This window comes from Cupressus sempervirens, chromosome 9 (genome assembly GCF_028749045.1).
Source record: "Cupressus sempervirens isolate cs-2001-9-10 chromosome 9, ASM2874904v1, whole genome shotgun sequence".
In the NCBI taxonomy this organism is placed as follows: domain Eukaryota; kingdom Viridiplantae; phylum Streptophyta; class Pinopsida; order Cupressales; family Cupressaceae; genus Cupressus; species Cupressus sempervirens.
In genome coordinates, this window is record NC_143126.1 from 64,327,816 (window position 1) to 64,345,903 (window position 18,088).

General features: G+C 31.2%; 1 protein-coding gene across 1 annotated transcript in view; it reads left to right on the forward strand.

The window, feature by feature from the left end:
- Positions 1 to 17,171, forward strand: part of LOC149537646 (MADS-box transcription factor 23-like) — a 169,923-nt gene extending 152,752 nt beyond the window's left edge. Inside the window, exons 2-7 of the mRNA XM_089801394.1 lie at positions 15,991 to 16,066; positions 16,238 to 16,305; positions 16,467 to 16,566; positions 16,687 to 16,728; positions 16,864 to 16,905; positions 16,989 to 17,171. Of these exons, the coding sequence (XP_089657520.1) occupies positions 15,991 to 16,066; positions 16,238 to 16,305; positions 16,467 to 16,566; positions 16,687 to 16,728; positions 16,864 to 16,905; positions 16,989 to 17,171 (511 nt within the window). The remainder of the gene's footprint in view (positions 1 to 15,990; positions 16,067 to 16,237; positions 16,306 to 16,466; positions 16,567 to 16,686; positions 16,729 to 16,863; positions 16,906 to 16,988) is intronic.
- The last annotated feature ends 917 nt before the right edge of the window (positions 17,172 to 18,088 follow it).

Below are 18,088 nucleotides of genomic sequence, written 5' to 3' on the forward strand. Positions count from 1 at the left end.
AAAAGGGAAGAAAATCAAGACAGCTACAAAGGAAAATTAGTCTTAGAAGACACATACAAGAAAGTGCATTGCTCTAGCCAAGTCATATGAAGACAAGACAAAATTTGATGACAATAACCAATTTAAAGTGGTAAGTTGTGGTCCTTCTTCTAATTTGGACAAACTATGTGAAACGATAAAGAATAATGATAAATTATTAGGATTCACACATGTTGAGTTTGACAAACTTGGAAAGATTGAGATGAACCAAGTGGAAGAGTCAATATATGCCAAGATGGAAATATTCAAGAAGACTCCAATTGAGTTTTCCAACTTTATACCTAAAAGTTTATATGAAAGAGTTGAGGGAAAAAGGAAATATAGTCTCACTACAAAAAATCAAATCAAAGAGAGTGCACTTTCTCAAGTGATACCAGAATTGGATAAGGCCACAATGTCAAAGGCCATTAACAAATATAGACGGATATTTTCTCCTAAATATAGAGAATCTAGTATTTTGTAAAAGGACATTGAGGGTGTTGCTAAGAAGTCCATTTAGATATGGAAGTCAATATATGAACTGACAAAACCTAAGGAAATTGAGAAAACACCTATTGAGCTAGGTGAAGATAAAGGTGAACAAGAATTAATTGAGGTTATTAAAGATGATACTAAGAAAGATGCACATGTGGAAGGCACTAAGATAAATGTAGATTCAACCTACCTACACCTATGGAAGACAAGCCTATCATGGAGCAAGTGGCCAATATAGTAGAGCAGGTAAATGATACAAACCTAGATTCATATGTCAAAGTACTTGAATGGTCTAAGAGGAAATTTAGAAACCAATTCATAAAAAGATATAGATTGTCATTGTAGTTAGTTAGGTTGAGTTAGCAACCAAGATTGATAGTGTAAAGAAATTTTTAGAGAATATTTTCTTAATTTAAACAAAGTTGTGTGATACAACTCTATTCACACAAGAAGCACAATATTGTATTTCAAATTTGGAGGGAGATATGAAGATAATAGGGACTACTCTACCCAATTCTCTAGCTTAGAGTCAACGTCATTTCAAGAATTTGATGAATTCTCAAGGTTAGTTGGCAGCCTTACATGCTTGAGATATAAATATTTAGGCTCCACTGATAAGAATCCAATCAATGCTTACCCCATACATGGAAATATTACATAAGAAACCAACATTTTCATTAATAGGGATGAAGAAAGATCCCCATCATTCTACAAATGAAGGCTTAGTCCACCTTATTATCGAGTTAGACATTCAAATCAAATAATTGCAGGTAGCTTGTGATAACTAGGATGTAGCTTTGAAGATCATACTTGAGGTCCATGACCTTTCTTGGAAAAACACATTATATGTGTATAACCCTTTGATGTTAGTGTCATAAAGGAGGAGTAATAAAGTTTTGGGAGTAATACATTATTGGCAAGGATCAAATAAAGTAGAAGTCAAAGATAGAGACATAGTATAGTACATTTCAACATATACATATTTACTTAGGGGGAGTATAGGTTTAGATTCAGAATAGCACAATCAACTTAGGGGAGTTATAATATTGTCAAGTATGATTGTTAAGTCAAAAGTTTACAAAAATTTGAAATTTTGTACATATGCTAAATAGAGATAGAGAGTATCTTAGTTATGCACATAAGCTACGATTATTCATGCATGACCAAATTTTTTTGTTCATCATGTCAAAGGAGGAGATTGTTAATCTTATATTGGTTTTGACACATGGGTGTCTATACCATTTACAAGTTAGAATTTAGTTCATGCGAAACAAGTAATTCATTCCAAGCACAACATGATAGATAGTGCATGTTGAGTGAGATACTTAGTATGTGCCAAGTAAATAGCCAAGTCACTCAATTACTGAGTGATTTAGATGATGAGTAACCAATGGATGCCGAGTCATTCAAATGTTGACTTACAACATTGAAGTTGCAATTGATGTGTGCATCAAGGACTCCAAGTTCTAAGTAATACAGTTTTGACATAGTTGTTTGTAATGGCAAAAACTACTATGTAAACTATTTTGGAGCCAAGATAAGGATTGATTTGCAATCCTAGATGATAAGAACATATATTTATTGAGAATACATATGTAGTACATTCAACTAATTAGTTAAAGAGAAGGGTTAAGTAGCTAGAATGATGAATTGCAATAGTTGGTACATACCTAACCCTAAACTTTTTAACAAATGTAGAAGGAGAAAAGAAAGAGGTTTACATGCACAAATAGAGAATTTATGGTGACTAAGGTATTGTGAATTGAGATACATTGTACAATCAGTTAGAGGAGAATAGAGAAAAGATGTTAGAGGAAAAAAGACATACATTTGGTCAAAGGAGGATCAAGAATAGATACAAAGTGGTGATCTATTATCTAGTAGCAAAGTGTTAACCATAGGATCATTGCTCAAAGATTCTAACAAGCAAATTAGTTAAATATTTTAATCGAGTAGCTTTAGCAAGTTATTGTAAATCCTTTAAAAGGGTTCTTACTTCATTGTAGGTTAAATTCCTTTTACTAGGCACACTTCTAATAGGGTGTTGAAATCATTTAACAAGGTAAGATCTAACAATCTTGTAAGCCTTTAATAGGGCAAACCTTTCACAGGGAAGAGCATAGTTTATGATCAAACATTGCAACCTTCATTGGATACACATTATTACTATAGAAGTGAAGATTTTTGGGTTTCATACTCACCCCAATTTTACCTTCCGATTGGAGGGTTTATGCATAACTAAATATCTTGTGTCATGCATGTGTTTAATGTTATCTTCTTTCATACTATGGATGAATATGTTTAGCTAACTATTTCATTTTACATACAAATTGTGTGATGACTGTGTTGAAAGATTGTTGGAAGCATGAATGTTGATTAAATTCTTATGGGGGAGTATTGTAGATATGTTACTATGATGGTATGTTACATTCATGATGGAGTTTGTCATTAATGTCAACATAGTAGTTTTTTGTATTACCTAACAAAAGAATAGCAGAAAGATCAAGTTGGTATGGATGGCTAGTTGATTATTATTACTATCTAAGGTTATGGGAGATACATTTGAGTAGCTAGTATATGTAGTTAACATCAAAATAAGAAATGATAAGTCTAGAACAAGTTATGTAAGTTTTGGTGATGTCTATTTTGAGATAGAGTTTACAGAGGCATGTTTTGGTAAACTTGTTATATCTCCTTGTAGAGTTGATAATCTAAGAATTAAGGTTGAGGATGTGAAGATGAAATTTTTGTGATGAAGTGGCTAAGTTCACTCATAAAAATATTATGTGTACAGAAAGTTATTCAAATTGCAAGGCAGAAGATTAGTGTTATCACTAAGTGTAACATGTTCTTAATGTAGTCGTATAATGATTAATTGAGAAGGTCTAACAATAAAATTAGGGAATTTTTTTAAGGATTCATTATAAAGGAAGGACATGGTTTGACAATTTTGGTAATGGTTATTCATGATATCATATTTGGAGGAAATGATGAGGAAAGTGACACGTTTTAAGAAGAGATGAAGAAAGAATTTGAAATGACTATGATAGGAGAGATGAAACATTTTCTAGGATTAAAGACTATATAGAATAAACAAGGAATATTTATTTCTTAGACTAAATACTTGAAGGATTTATTGAAAAATTTTGGTTTGGAAACATGCAAACCTATTGTAACACCTATGGTAACTGGACACAAGTTATCTACAAAAGATGAGACACCTACTGTTGAGTAGAAAAAGTACATATTAGTGATTAGAGGATTACAATATCTAACTTACAAAAGGCCAAATAAAGAAAAAGTAGTTGGATTCATTTTAAGATTCCAAGCTGATCCTAGAAAAGCACTTTATGTAGTAGTCAAAAGGATATTTAGATATTTGAAAGGAACATCTAAGTGGGGATTGTGGTATGAAAGATTTAATGATTTTACTTAAGTCCCTATACTGATGTTGATTGGGCAAGTAGTATGGATGAAAAAAAGAGCACCAATGGTGGAACTTTCTTTCTTGGAGGAAGATTTCTTTCTTTGTTAGTCAAGAAGCAAGATTTTACACCACAAAATATAGTGGAAGCAGAATATGTTGCAACAAGAAACAATTGTCATCAAGTTGTTTGGATGAAGTAGATTCTAAAGGATATAAGGATAGAAATTAGTAAACCTATTGTCATACATTGTGACAACACAAGGATGGTAAATATTTCTAAGAATCTAGTGTTACATTAAAGGACTAAGCACATTTCTATTAAGTATCACATATCGAGACAGAAAGTTGCAAAAAAGAAAATTAGATTGGAGTATGTGAGCACTAAAGAGTGAATTGTAGATATATTCACTAAGCCTCTTTCAAAAGAGAGTTTTAAGTATTTATGAGGTATGCCTAGGGTTATGCCCCTTCCTACATTAGAGTAGAAGATGTAAGAGTGCATTAGTCCATTGTAATAGAGCATCATTGTTGTCTAGACTGAATGTTAATACTTCTTATATGTGGGAGTATCTATCATTGATAGAATCATCTAGCACTCTTGTTGGATATTGTTTTGAATGGTGTCTTTGGAAACTTGAGTTAAGTAAGAATTAGGTGTTGTAGAGTTTTATGTAGTAAATTTGGTTATTGAAACCTTTGACATTGATATCAATGAGGGAGAAGTTTGGCATGAAAAATAGAATGGAAAAACAACATGTACAACATCATAATTGGAGTTCAACATGAGTACAATATGTTTAGAACAAGTATAGCATTGAATGATAGTTTGAAATAAAACACATTGAGGTATATCAATGGGGAGAATGATTGATAAAGATGATTTAAAAAGTAAGATGAACAATCTTCTAGTTGTTTTCTTGGAACTAGATGTTTTTCATCGATGTTGCCATCAATACCAAAGGGGGAGATTGTTTCAAGATTATTGGAAGCATGAATGTTGATGATATTCCTATGGGGAATTATTATAGATATGTTACTATGATGGTATGTTACATTCATGAGTAATTTTTCATTGATGTCTACATAACAATTTCATTTGGTATCTGACATAAGAGCAACAAAAAGTTCAAGTTGGTATAGACAACTAGTTGAGTATTCTAACTATACAAGGTTATGGGAAATACATCTAAGTATCTATTATATGAAGTTAACATTAGAAGAAGAAGTGATAAGTCTAGAACAAGTTATGTACATTTTGTGATATTTGTTTGGAGATAGGGTTTATAGAGGCATGTTATGGTAAACATGTTATATCTCCTAGTAGAGTTGATATTATAAGAATTAAGGTTGAGGATGTCAAGAAGACATGTTGACGATGATGTGGCTAAGTTTTATCATCATAATATTACATGTAGAGAAATTTACTCAAGTTTCAAGTCAAAAGATTAGTGTTATCACTACATGTAACATGTTCTTAATGTAGTCCTATAATGATTAATTGAGAAGGTCTAATAGCCAATTCAAGGAATTGTTTTGAGGATTTTTTACAAAGGAAGGAAATTTTCCTTTTTCATGAGGATATAGAAATGACATGGAAATGTAACTATGTAAAAAGTCCAAGTGTGAAATGGGATGTCGAGCATAGCAGAGCAGAAGTGAAGGAAACTTCATTTTCGAGGTCTTGCTTAGTGATTTGGGGTTTGATATTTGGATCCAAGGTTCATGACCTAGTCTACAAGTTTTTATTGTGATTGGTTTGGTTTAAAGAACAAATGAAAGAAGAACATAACACTAAATTACCTATTTGAATAGTGAGTTATTCTTGTAGTTAAAATTGCATGTTTGGGTAGTGGGCTCATCTTGCATACATTGTACTACAACTCCTAATAGGGTTTAAATATCCTAATAGGGATTTAAAGCCTCCTAATATGGATTCTATGTAATAAATTTTGTAATAGACTCTTAATAGGGTCCATCCTCTAACAAGGAATATTGATATTTGTGCATCATCTTGTGGACATCATTCCCACCGGGGTTTTCCCTCTGATCAAAGGTTTCCCTAGTCAACATATCTGGTGTAATTTTCTATTTGTATTTTATTATGGTTGGTGTTTACTTTGGTTGAACTATTAAGTTTATTTAAATAAGATACATATTTTAATTATTGGATTATTGATTCACCCCACCTCTCTCGGTTATCTTGGTGGACTAATGTTTCTAATAGGATGTGGGGTGAATGAATTTATGGTTAAAGTTTTCAAGTACTAATTCAACCCCCCCTCTTAGAGTTCACTTTTCCCATATTGTGTTTCCAAAATAACCATAATGTTTTCCCTTATACTAATATTGATCATAACCATGAACTTATCCTATACCCTAAAATTGAGGTGACTCATCCTAATGTGAATCCCGAGGATTATCTCTAATATGCCTAACCATCTCAAGGTAACATGTCAACTAAGTATTAAAAATTAAAAATGTGAGTAAAAATTAAAAGTGTATATAACATTGAAAGTAGTATTAAAATCTAAAATTATACATTATTACTTTACAAGTGCACATTAATGGATCCTAGACATCCTATATGGTTAAGGGTGTGTTAACATGTTGAAAGGGATGGATATGTGTACTAGAATGCTATAATGGGTCCTTGAATGTTTTAATAAAACTAAAAAGATATTATTGGGTCTTTGGAAATGTTAAGATACAATAATGGATCTTATGGGTCCTAGGGGAGTCCAGGGAGACTTACTATGTCGTAAGGAATGGATAAGTGTCCTATAACTCCTTGTGGGGTTTGCGATATAATAACTAGTACAAAGGGATTATAATATGTCTTTAGGGTACCTAAATGATACAATGGGTACTAATATGGATTAATTAAAGCTAAGAAACACTAGTGGGTTATAGGACATGCTAAGATACATTAATAGGTTCTATGGGTCATACGAGTTCCTAGGGACTCTTAACTTGTTGTAATAGATGGATAAGGGTACTAGAATTTCTTAAGAAGTCAAAGGTGTCATATTTTTTACAATTACCTAAATTCTACAGTGGATCCTCATATGTTTTAATGGAGCCTAAGATATATCTATGGGTACTAGCAAATTCTTGGATACATTAATGGATCCTAATAGTCCTAGGGGGTCCTAGAAGCTCTTAACATGTCATAAGGGATGGATAAGGGTCCTAGAATGTGTTAAGAGATTTTAGGTTTCTTAGTATGTCTTAACATTTCCTAAGTGCTAAAATGTGTCCTCATAAGTATTATTGAAACATCAAATACATCAGTATGTTTTAGGACATGCTAAGATACATTACTGGCTCTGAAGTATCCTAGAGGGTCCTAAATTTTCATAAGGGATGAATAGTCATTGTAAAAATCCTTAAGGTGTCATAGGTGTAATAAGTGGTCGAAAGGGGACTATTGACACATAAGTCTACACCCTTTATTAAGGTATGACCCTAAACCAACCTTCTGTAACATGGAAAAAATCTCCAAGCTGACCTTCTTGATTATAAGGAAGTTGACATTTTCTGGAGACTCGATCTCATAGTTCAATTCCCACAGCTTGGAGATTGTTTCCATGTTACACAAGGTCACTTGAGGTTCATACCTTTAGAACATGTGTAGACTTTGTGTCAACACAGTCCTAGTATTTCTTAAGGGGTCTTAAGCATTAATAGATCATAAAATATATTAATGGGTCTAATTTCTCCTATGTGTTCTAAGAGTTACTACTAAGGGTTATTAAAGCTCATTTTATCTTTTAATGGGTCTTATGTCATGCAATAGATCCTAGGAAGGGTTATTAAAAGGTTTTGTGTCATAATGAATCTTATGAGTCCTAATATTATTTGTTAACATGCATAACTAAGATAATATGATAACATGTAAAATGAAAACATGTACAATATATAGATGAATTTTTAGTATCTTATAAAGAAATCTAAATATTAAAACATCTAAGTGTATAGTTGAAAAATAAACATGTTTTTCTATATTTATTAAATTAGACTTTCTAGAATTTTCTAACTAGGGTCAAGTCTTAGTAGTATTTTATACCTAATATTTTGCAATTAGGGATTTATAGTAAGAATGTTCTAAATAGGATTTTGTAAAATTTTCTAACTAGGGTTCTCTAAAGAATACTTTATAAATTCTTTTATCTAAGATTTCAAAGATTACTTTAACTCAATGGGTTTGTAAATGTACCTAAAAAAACTTAAATACATATACATAAATTAATTTTTTAATATATAGAAAATAACCTTGAACACTTAAACATCTAACTATAAGTACACATGAATAGAAAAATGTATAAACCTTTACATATATTTTTAGATATATAGATAACTAAAACAATTAAAGAAAAAACCATTAAAAAATATTTTTTTCTAAACATGGATTTCTATTTTAGTTTTATATACTTATTTTTCTAACTAGGGTCCCATAAGTGATTTCCTTACTATAGTTTTCTATCATAATTTCTTGAACCTAGGTTTTCCAAAAGCTTCTTAACAAATTTTTTATTGGTTTCTAGAAATTAATATGTAAAATTATCAAACATAACGCAAAACACTATTGTAAACATAAAACAAAGTAAGATGTTTGAAAAAAAATGCAAAAATGTAGAAAATATAGAACTAACATATATTTATTTATTTATTTTTTATCAGTAAGAAGCAAAATCCTAGGCTAATTAATATTATTTGTTCGGATCAATTATTTCAATTATTAGTTAATCTTGAGTAGAATGAAACCCAAGACTTATCAATAAAGAGGCTCACAATTTATCATTGTATTATAGGCTCTCGCCCATACTAACTAAGATATAATATAAAACATATAATTTACAAATAAGAAACATAAATAAATAAACAATATTATGTACATATTAGTATGTCAGAAAATTGAATAAGATTAAAAATTCTAATGACATGCTTATGCAAGAGCTAGATGTGACTAGGTTTTCTCTAGGGCCTAATTTGAATCCATTTGTTTGTCACCTATCATACTGTATTTACTGTGAGTCCTAAATTCAGTTATAATGGGCTTGACCTTCTTTAGACCAATAATTGATGCTAGTGTTAGAGCTAATGCTATTGGAGAGAGTGACTCTATAAAATAAAAATCCCTACAATTTCTTTCCTTAGGTCTTCCACGAGGTAAGTCCTCTCTTGCTATTATTTTGAATAGTACATGAACTTCACTAAGATAACAAATCCTAACTAGGTATTTTGTGAGTCACACTCGTAAAATCATGCTGAGGTAATTTGTTTTGAAGCTCTAGACACCTCAATGTGTTTTCCTTGAAGGTGTTCAAATCCTTACCAAAGGCTTTTTATTTTTTTCTTTCACAATCCTAACCAAGATGAGCATGTGTTCATTAGAGTCCCCTAGTCTTCTAGGCCCTCTCTTATAGTTTTTAAGTGTTTGATTCACAATTTTTATATCTCTAATGAGTAAAAAGCTAAGGATCCCATATGGGTGGAGTTCTCTGGGATTTCTATCTCATGTACATATTTCCTATAAGCCATTTAACAAAATATCGACAAGGTCATTTCAGTAGAGCTAAAAATGTTTTTCAATGCTTCGCCCTAGCATAGGGTTTTTGTTGAGGTTAACATTTCCAAGTACCTTAAGAACTAGTAAAAATTTAGATAGATGGTACCATCTTCACTTAGAAGGTTCCTTATAAAAACTTCCTAAATACTTCCCATAGGTGTCAGTCCATAAAACTCAAGATTAAATATTTTCTATTACTGGAATGCAAGTGTCCACTGGTCTAAGAAGTGAAACAAGATTCAACCACTATAAAAAATGAATGTACTACTATTGTCAAAAAAAAGAAAAGGCTATGCTCTGGCTAAGATAGGACTTTTTCCTCAAGTTAATGGTCAACCTAGCTCATGTCTAGTGCCATTGGAATCTTTGGTCAATTTTATTGTACCTTTTCTTGTTTCAAACCATGGTGCAGAGGGGATAGTGGGCATTCACAACCCCTGACTCTCATCCTTTATGAGTTTAAGAATTGCAAGTGGCTTCGATGATTTATTCACATTCGCTCTATTGTTCTTAGAACCTAAAAAATCATTATGAGGCATCTAATAATGGGGAGAAGATACGATGGGTCATTTCTCTTGGAGACCCCTCATTTGATGCCACTATATTTTCTTACACTAATTTCTCCTCTCTTGGAGATTAGGAAAACATCCAAGTTGTATTACAATGAATTATTTCTCATGGAATATGTGGGGGTTAATAAACATACCTAGAAAATATTTTGTTCATGATATCAGGCATCGGCTTGGTCATCTTGATGTTGAGCATCTACATGAAGATAAAGTTGTTGGGTTTCTTCTCAACTTAGCTTGCCATGATATTTGGTCAAATAGTTCATTATTTTCTTTCTAGCAAGAGGCTAGAAGAGGTAGTGTAGTCACTATTGTCTCTCCTCATTTACTTTCTTTAGTTATTTGACATGGCTTCGACCCCATGTAGAGGATTGTTTGGATTTTGATGTCCTTTTAAAGTAATTCATTTGTAATTCATAATATTTATGCCCAAAATGATGTTGTTGACTGTTCACACCTATGGCATTGGTTAGTGGGTCATTTACAACCTACCACTTGTGTTTTTTGTGGGGATTTTAATATGGTTGAGTTGGCTACTAAAAAGCAAGGGATTTTTCCTTTTCAATGGGTAGTTGGCAAAAGGGAAGCCTAGTTCTACATGCATAATAAGTTGGGCCCTTTTGTATTCCAATGTTAATTGCCACTAATATTGTGGAGCTTTGCATACTTGGTCTATCTTTTGAGTTGGGTCTAATAAAGTGTTAAAGAGACTAGGCATGGCTATTCTTTTAGCTCAACCATTTTTTTTATTTCTCACATGAGCATGCTTTATGCATCACCCCATTTCTAGATGTGACTTTCTCGAATCATTACCCCATCCATTTTTCTATCACTTGGCATACAATGCAACCTTGTCCTTGCAAAACCCAATTTTTTCTCAATACTTACTTGATGTCCCATCCACACACTATTTTCCACATTCTTTGAATATAAAACCTCGAGCCTAGGCTTCACACCTAATTTGCATGGATTTAATGGTAGAATTATTCCATCTCTTGTACTACACAATTTCTTCTCATTTATGGGGGACTATTCACCATGAACCATAGGAAATCTTATGAAGCCAGTATTAAAGATCTTTGTGCTACCTTAGAAGCTCTCACCATGAATGTATTTGATATAAATTTATATGTCTTCCTTTCTAATCTTTGAAACTAGAAACAAATTGCAAACAAGTATGCCACCAAGGGAGTTTAGATCAAAGATTGTCTTCATTAGCTAGAGGTTGGCGATCAAGATTGTAAGGAATGTTTCAATGTTGTGTGTGCTATCTAGGGTAAAAGCGCAGATCTATGTCATCATTTATGATACCAAAACCTATTTTGGTCAAATCTCATTTCTCTATCAAAACTCAATTTTTTTCAAAAACTAAAAATACCCTTTTATAGATCTTAGATTAAATATCATCATTATATAAATTTTTGAGTGTTTTGATTAGTTATAATATGTTATAATCTTTAAATATGATAAGTCGATATTTTAACATTTTAGAAGATGCTCCCTCAGAAAAGGAAAAAAATAGTAAATCATATCAAAACAAATTGAAAATTATATTTATCTCTAGAGGAGAGAATCCTCTTCATGAATATGTAGTTTTTTTTCAAGAAATAGATTTGATAGGGAAGTTTTGAAAAGAGGAAAAAACTATTGGATTCTGATAAGGTTGAACTTGAGTACTTATAACAAAGAAAATATACATCAAAAATAATTATTTCTTTTTTTGTTCACTAGCTATACATGTCATCTATAAGATATTTTCAGATCAGAACAAAAAAAGATGATTTGCATATACTTGTTTGATGGGAACTACACCCTATATTTTTTACAGTTAATAAAGGGACATCAAAATAAAATAAAATGAATAAATTTTTACTCAAAAATATATATAAATCATAGGCATAAAATTCATCCAATTCTACACATTTTGTCATTTTACATCATCTTCACATTTTAAACATAAATACCAATTTTTTTATTCATTAACGTGGAACTGTCACATTTTGATATCCTATTTCTTTATAAAAGGTGACACAGGTTTGTGCTTTTACCCTCTAGCATGCTTCAATCTTTTGCGCACCATTTTGAGAAGGTGTTCACTACATAGGACATTCTACTATGCATAACTAGGATTTCAAGATTTCTTTGTTGTTACTCCCAATAGGCTTGCTCCATAGAGAGATGTCTTCTCTAAGAATCATCTAATTCTTACTGATCTTTAGGAATCTTTCATCACCATGGCTGATGATAAAGCCCCTAGATGTGATGAATTCCCATGTTAATTTTACAAAGCTCTATAGAAGGACATTCCTAATTTGCATTAGGTTTATCAATAAGGTAGCATTATCAATAAGGGTTATACCAAATCCATAGCTAAAGTCAGTGATCCCTAAGACATGCAATTCGAGGCTTATCACTTTTTTTAATGTATCCTACAAGCTTTTTTCCAAGGTTTTATCCCTCAAAATCTAGCATCTACTCCCATAGATTGTTTGTTCTAAACAAACTACTTTCATTAAATGTAGATACATTCTGGATAATATTATTTTTGTTTGGGAAGGTATGGAGTGGGCTCATCAGTCCAGATAGTATGCCCTATTTCTTATGATTGGTTTTACTAAAGCTTATGACCAAACTAAATGGCATTTTATTTTGGCCAAGCTTAAAGCTCTGGAGCTTATCTAATTCTTTCTACAAACACTTTGGATTCTCTTTGGTGATCCCTTTGCTTGTACTACCATAAATGAATGGAAATATAAAGATTTCAAGCTTTATAGATCTATTCGTCATGGGTATCCATTAGCATCTTTTGTTTATGTTTTGGCTATTGAATTTTTTGTCTATCTTGTTGCCAATGTTATCTCTCAGGGTCTTGTATGTGGCATTTAACTCTCCTAGATTCCACTATATAACTTATGAATGGCCATTTCTATGATGAATATTTTCTCACCTTTCTAGATGATGAAGGCAATATTGCCAACACATTATAATCCTTGGATACTTTCTATCTTTCCTATGAGTCTATTATTCAATGACACAATACCCTTTTTGATAGAAATTCATTCTATTTAGGTCCTTAATGGATCTAGCACAATGGGTTGAAGTGGGTTTAGCATGAAGAAATATTTCAGTTTTTTGATATTCCATTTTCTTTTCAAGTTTCCCCTATGGAGTTGTATTATGTTGTCCTAGTGCAGATTGAGAAGAAGGTATACTATTGGATCACCATACCCCTCTCCCTAGGAAAATTATAGATTTATTCCAAAGTGTTGGCTACTACACATGTCTATTATGCCTCATGTTGGGCCCCTTCCAAAGATTCAAGCTTGAATATCACTTAAGGGATTTCCCCTAGGGCTCTGATGTTCTGCAGCACAACTTTCATAGAGTTGCCTAGAATTTTTGTTGTTTTCCCAAATACTTTGGTGGTCTTAGACTATCATCCCCTTGCAAATAGAGGATTTCCATCTATGCTAAGTGGGTCATTCAGGCTCTCATTGGCAATGAGGCCTGCAAAATATTATTGTGACATTGCATTTCTTCAAGATTTCTAGTTAACTAGCTAGCCTGTAAAGGGATTGGATTACAAGCCCTTCTTGTGACCACCGAACTAGTGCAAATTTAGGGAATATTTATTTTAAAGAGAACTTGGAAAGCCTAGGAAGCCATTAATCCTTTTCTTTGTTGGGTAGGCAACAATTTCAATGATGGCCTCTCTATGAACCATCCAAATCTGTGGTGGTCTCCTTTGTTTTCTATTCAAGGCATTCCACTAGCTAAAATTCAAGGAGCTAGCACACTATGCTTATTTAGATGGGATTATTTAAAAGGGGAATAAACAAAACCAAAGATCTCTTTTCCAAGATTACTATGAGCCTTCACTCATGGGAGGATCTACAAGTGCAATTCAAGATTATCTATCTAGATTAACAGATGACTGATTTTCTAGTTTTTGTAGTGCCTCCCTATATTTTATGCAAACTTGGTATTTAATCATCTTTCCCATGGTGGAAAGATATAAATTGGAATCCTTCCATTTCTTTGACTAGTTAGAAACCCAAGTTGGGCTATCAATAATTGGTTCCCCATATTCCAATTGTTGAAATTGTCAATCAGCGTTGGCATTTGTGATTCTCTAATAGGACTTGGAGTCTTCGATTTTCTAAAGTTTTGAAAAATCTCATAGAAACCACAATTGCTCTCTTTTCTTGGAATCTCCTTTTCTAGGGGTTGTCCTTGGGACCTCTACTCTAACAAATGGGTGTCTATGACCCTAGATATCCTTTTTGTGGCCAATCAAAAAGATTCCTACATATTTTTGGTTCTATAGGTGAGCCTACAATTATTGGCTCTAAATTCATGATTTTTTAAGCCTTTCCACCTAGAGGCCTTTAACTAGCATATGATTTTGTTGGGAGATTTAACCAAACTTACTTTTAAGTATTCCCATATATTGCATGCTTTTAGAATGAATTTTTTATTTACTATCTAGAAAAAGTAAAAAAATAAATTATTATCTGATAGCTTTCTTGATATACATGTTTCTATATATGTCAAATCATGTATTTATAATAATTTCATAATGTAGATTCAAGTACAGATAGATAAGGTTACATTAGAGGCTACTCACTTGCAGGTGTTATTGGCTCATTCGGCTAATATCCCTTGTATGATTTTATGAGTACCATCAGTTACTTTTATCAGTGATCCTACAACTCCTCATGCTTGCAAGAGAGGTCTGAGTGGTTTTGTGCACCACTTGCATATTCCCATGTCACAACCATCTCACTACATTCCTAATGGTAGTTTTGGTGGTCACCACCACTCAGCCTTTCCTTCATAGAGGATGGATTTGGCCTAGTCCCAAGTGGCTCCTCCTCCTACCCCTGATGTGGAAGGGCCTTGTACTCCTACAGACCCTAAATGGGCTTTCCCTCGGCTGACTTTAGCTATCGCTCTTCTAAGGCTAGAGGGAGAGAAATAAATCAATGACGATGATGTTGCCCTTACTGATGTTTGGCCTCACCCCTGAGCCGTCTACCAACAACAAGTATTTTTGGGGTTCTTGTGATAAATACCCTCCTTTAGCAATCACTTCTGTTGTAGATTAAGGGTTTTCTTTTTATTGTGTTAATGCTTTATTTCATGAATTGTTGTGTCATCTAACTACATTTCGAGTGAACTTGTGGGGTGATCTTGTATCGAGGACCCCTTTTTTGTTGATATATATCTTTAATATTTAATTAATAGAAAAGGTCTATTCATAAAAAATGAAAGTAATTGCTAGAATTTTAGAAGCTCTTGTTAGGTTGTGTATGTTTCATGTATTTGCATGAGGGAGGAGGAGGGTGTAAACACCCCATGAAAGGTTTTTAGCACAAGCTATCAATGGGGCTTTGTTAAAACACCTTACTTCACATGAAGGGGTCTAAAATAATATTTTTTCATAAACCCTAATTTTTCTTTGTGGAAAAAATTAAAAACCACTTTTCTAGGCCCACTCACATATATATTTTACACATCTATTACCATCTTATGATTGATAATTATTAAGTCCAACCAACTAATTGTTCATATTGTTATATCTCTCTTGTTTGTGTTATGTAACAAACATTTAGATCCTAACATATGCTTTTATTTTCATAGGTAGACACATAAAATACCCTCCTTTGTTCTCACAAAACACATAAAATAGAATACACTATGATCATTCTTTAAGAATATTAAATTATATATTTTAGTAAGATTTTGCTATTTACCTAAATATAGAAAATAATTGTATTTATAATTTTTATATTTACATATTTACAATATGATTTATTTTTTCTTCTAAGTTTGATAATAATAAAAAAGTCCAAATATTTTAATAATTTACATGCATCATTTTTCCCTAATATTGATTTCATATTATCAAGTCTTAATAGAACAATTGAGAGATACAAGAGGGTCCATACCAAGGAAAGAGAACATGAAGAAAACACACATTCAAATGTAGAGGTATTCACATTTTGCAATTTATCTATCATGTGTATAAATTTATAACAATGATTATGCATTAAAAACATTTATAAAGTATATTTTTTTGGGTTACATTTTGTAGAATATTTGTCAAATATATTGAATGTGCCTTGTGAATTCTTTTAAGTACTAATTTTTTCCTAGATTCAACATTGGAAGGGAGAAGTAATAAGATTGAGGCACCAAGTTCATGATTTAATGGCTGAAAAGAGGTTTGCAACTTTTCTTTTATTGTATTATTTTCAAAAAAATCATGTTAAAAATAATAATTAAATTTTAAATTTTAAATATATTGTAATTTTATCAAAGAACTTGTTTAAATTATATTAAGTGTTCTCTACTAATATATGTTTCCTCTTCTAATGTTAAGCAGAAATCTAGAAGGGGAAAATATTTCTTCTTTAGATATCAATCAGCTTAAACAACTTGAGATGTACCTTGAACAAGGACTTGATAGAATACGATCTAAGAAGGTAAATAATAACCTATCAAAAATATATGCATATATAAAGAGGTTAAAAATACAATCCATAATTTATTGAATATTTTAGAAAGGCACGACTAACTAACATTTTGATGTATTTAAAAAAAAGGATAATATCTTTTTTCAAGAGATTGCCACAATTCAACAAAAGGTAAGAGCCACCTTTGTCTCAATAGTGTGTCTTCAATTTTTTTAAATGTCAATTCTATTTTCATATATTTTCTCTAAAATTATATTACTATGGTGTAACACAATATTGAAATATATAATTTATTTTATTTTATAGGAATGTCTTTTACTAGCTCAAAATCAACAGTTATGTGATAAGGTATTGTTTGTGTACATATGTACAACTTTTTGATGCATAATTTTTTGATTGTTCATTTCTAATATATTGACTTGAATTAATAGATTGCAGAAATTGAGAATGCAAAAGTTACTAATGCATTGTCACGCTCTAACAACATCTTACTCGAAGAAAATATCAACAAAAGTATTGCAAATGGAGATTTGATCCAGATAGTTCATAATTATCACTCTCAAGATTCAAATAGCAGTCACACTACTCTTCAATTAGGTGGTGCACACTATTAAATTTATCTTCTTCTAACAAAGTATTTGTGACTAAGTACATTAATTATTTCCATTTTGATAGAAAGATGTAAATTCTAGTAAACTATGAAACTATAGTGATAGAAAGTGACATGTTCTGGTAGTATTTGTGTGTTGTAAAGAAATGATAAAACTAACTGAATAATAATATATAAATATATTATTGAATGCATTCTTTAATAAATATAAAATATTTGATTCATGTACAATGAAAAAATAATTTAACAATAAAACTAAATAATAAACAAAATAAGACATTAGAATTATAATCTTGCATCATAATTTATATTTTTTATTTTGAAACAAGATTAATCTAAAATAATATTTATTTCTTTATTTAATTTGTTTTTTTTTAAATTGATGGTTATAGGATATAAAAAAAAATTAAAAAAAATAAAAACCTTCACTAAAAATATAATAAATGACATAAGAAAATAATTCTTTCATGTTAATTTAATAAAAATAATTCTCTTGCAAACATCAAATAATGTTTAACTAGATTTTTATTTAAATTTTTTAGAGATGTGCATTTAGAATGGATGATATGATGCATTGGTACTAAAAGTTTTAAAATCTCTTATTTTGGCATTTATGCACAAATTTAAAAGTTTCATTCAACCATAACTTGACTATGCCTTTTTGTCAAAGTGATAAGCACAATAATTGAAAACAATTGGAGATGATTTTTCACTTAGAAACACTTAGTATAGGTTTCTATTATAGTATAGGCATGTAAACCTTACTATATATATATATATATGTTACTATTATACTATAGGTGTGTAAACCTTAGTAACACTTAGATTTGGATGGTACTATTTAAAAGTACATTTAAAGCATGGGTCATCAAAAATGACTATCATTTTTATATAATTTATAATAAAGAAAATGATATTCAT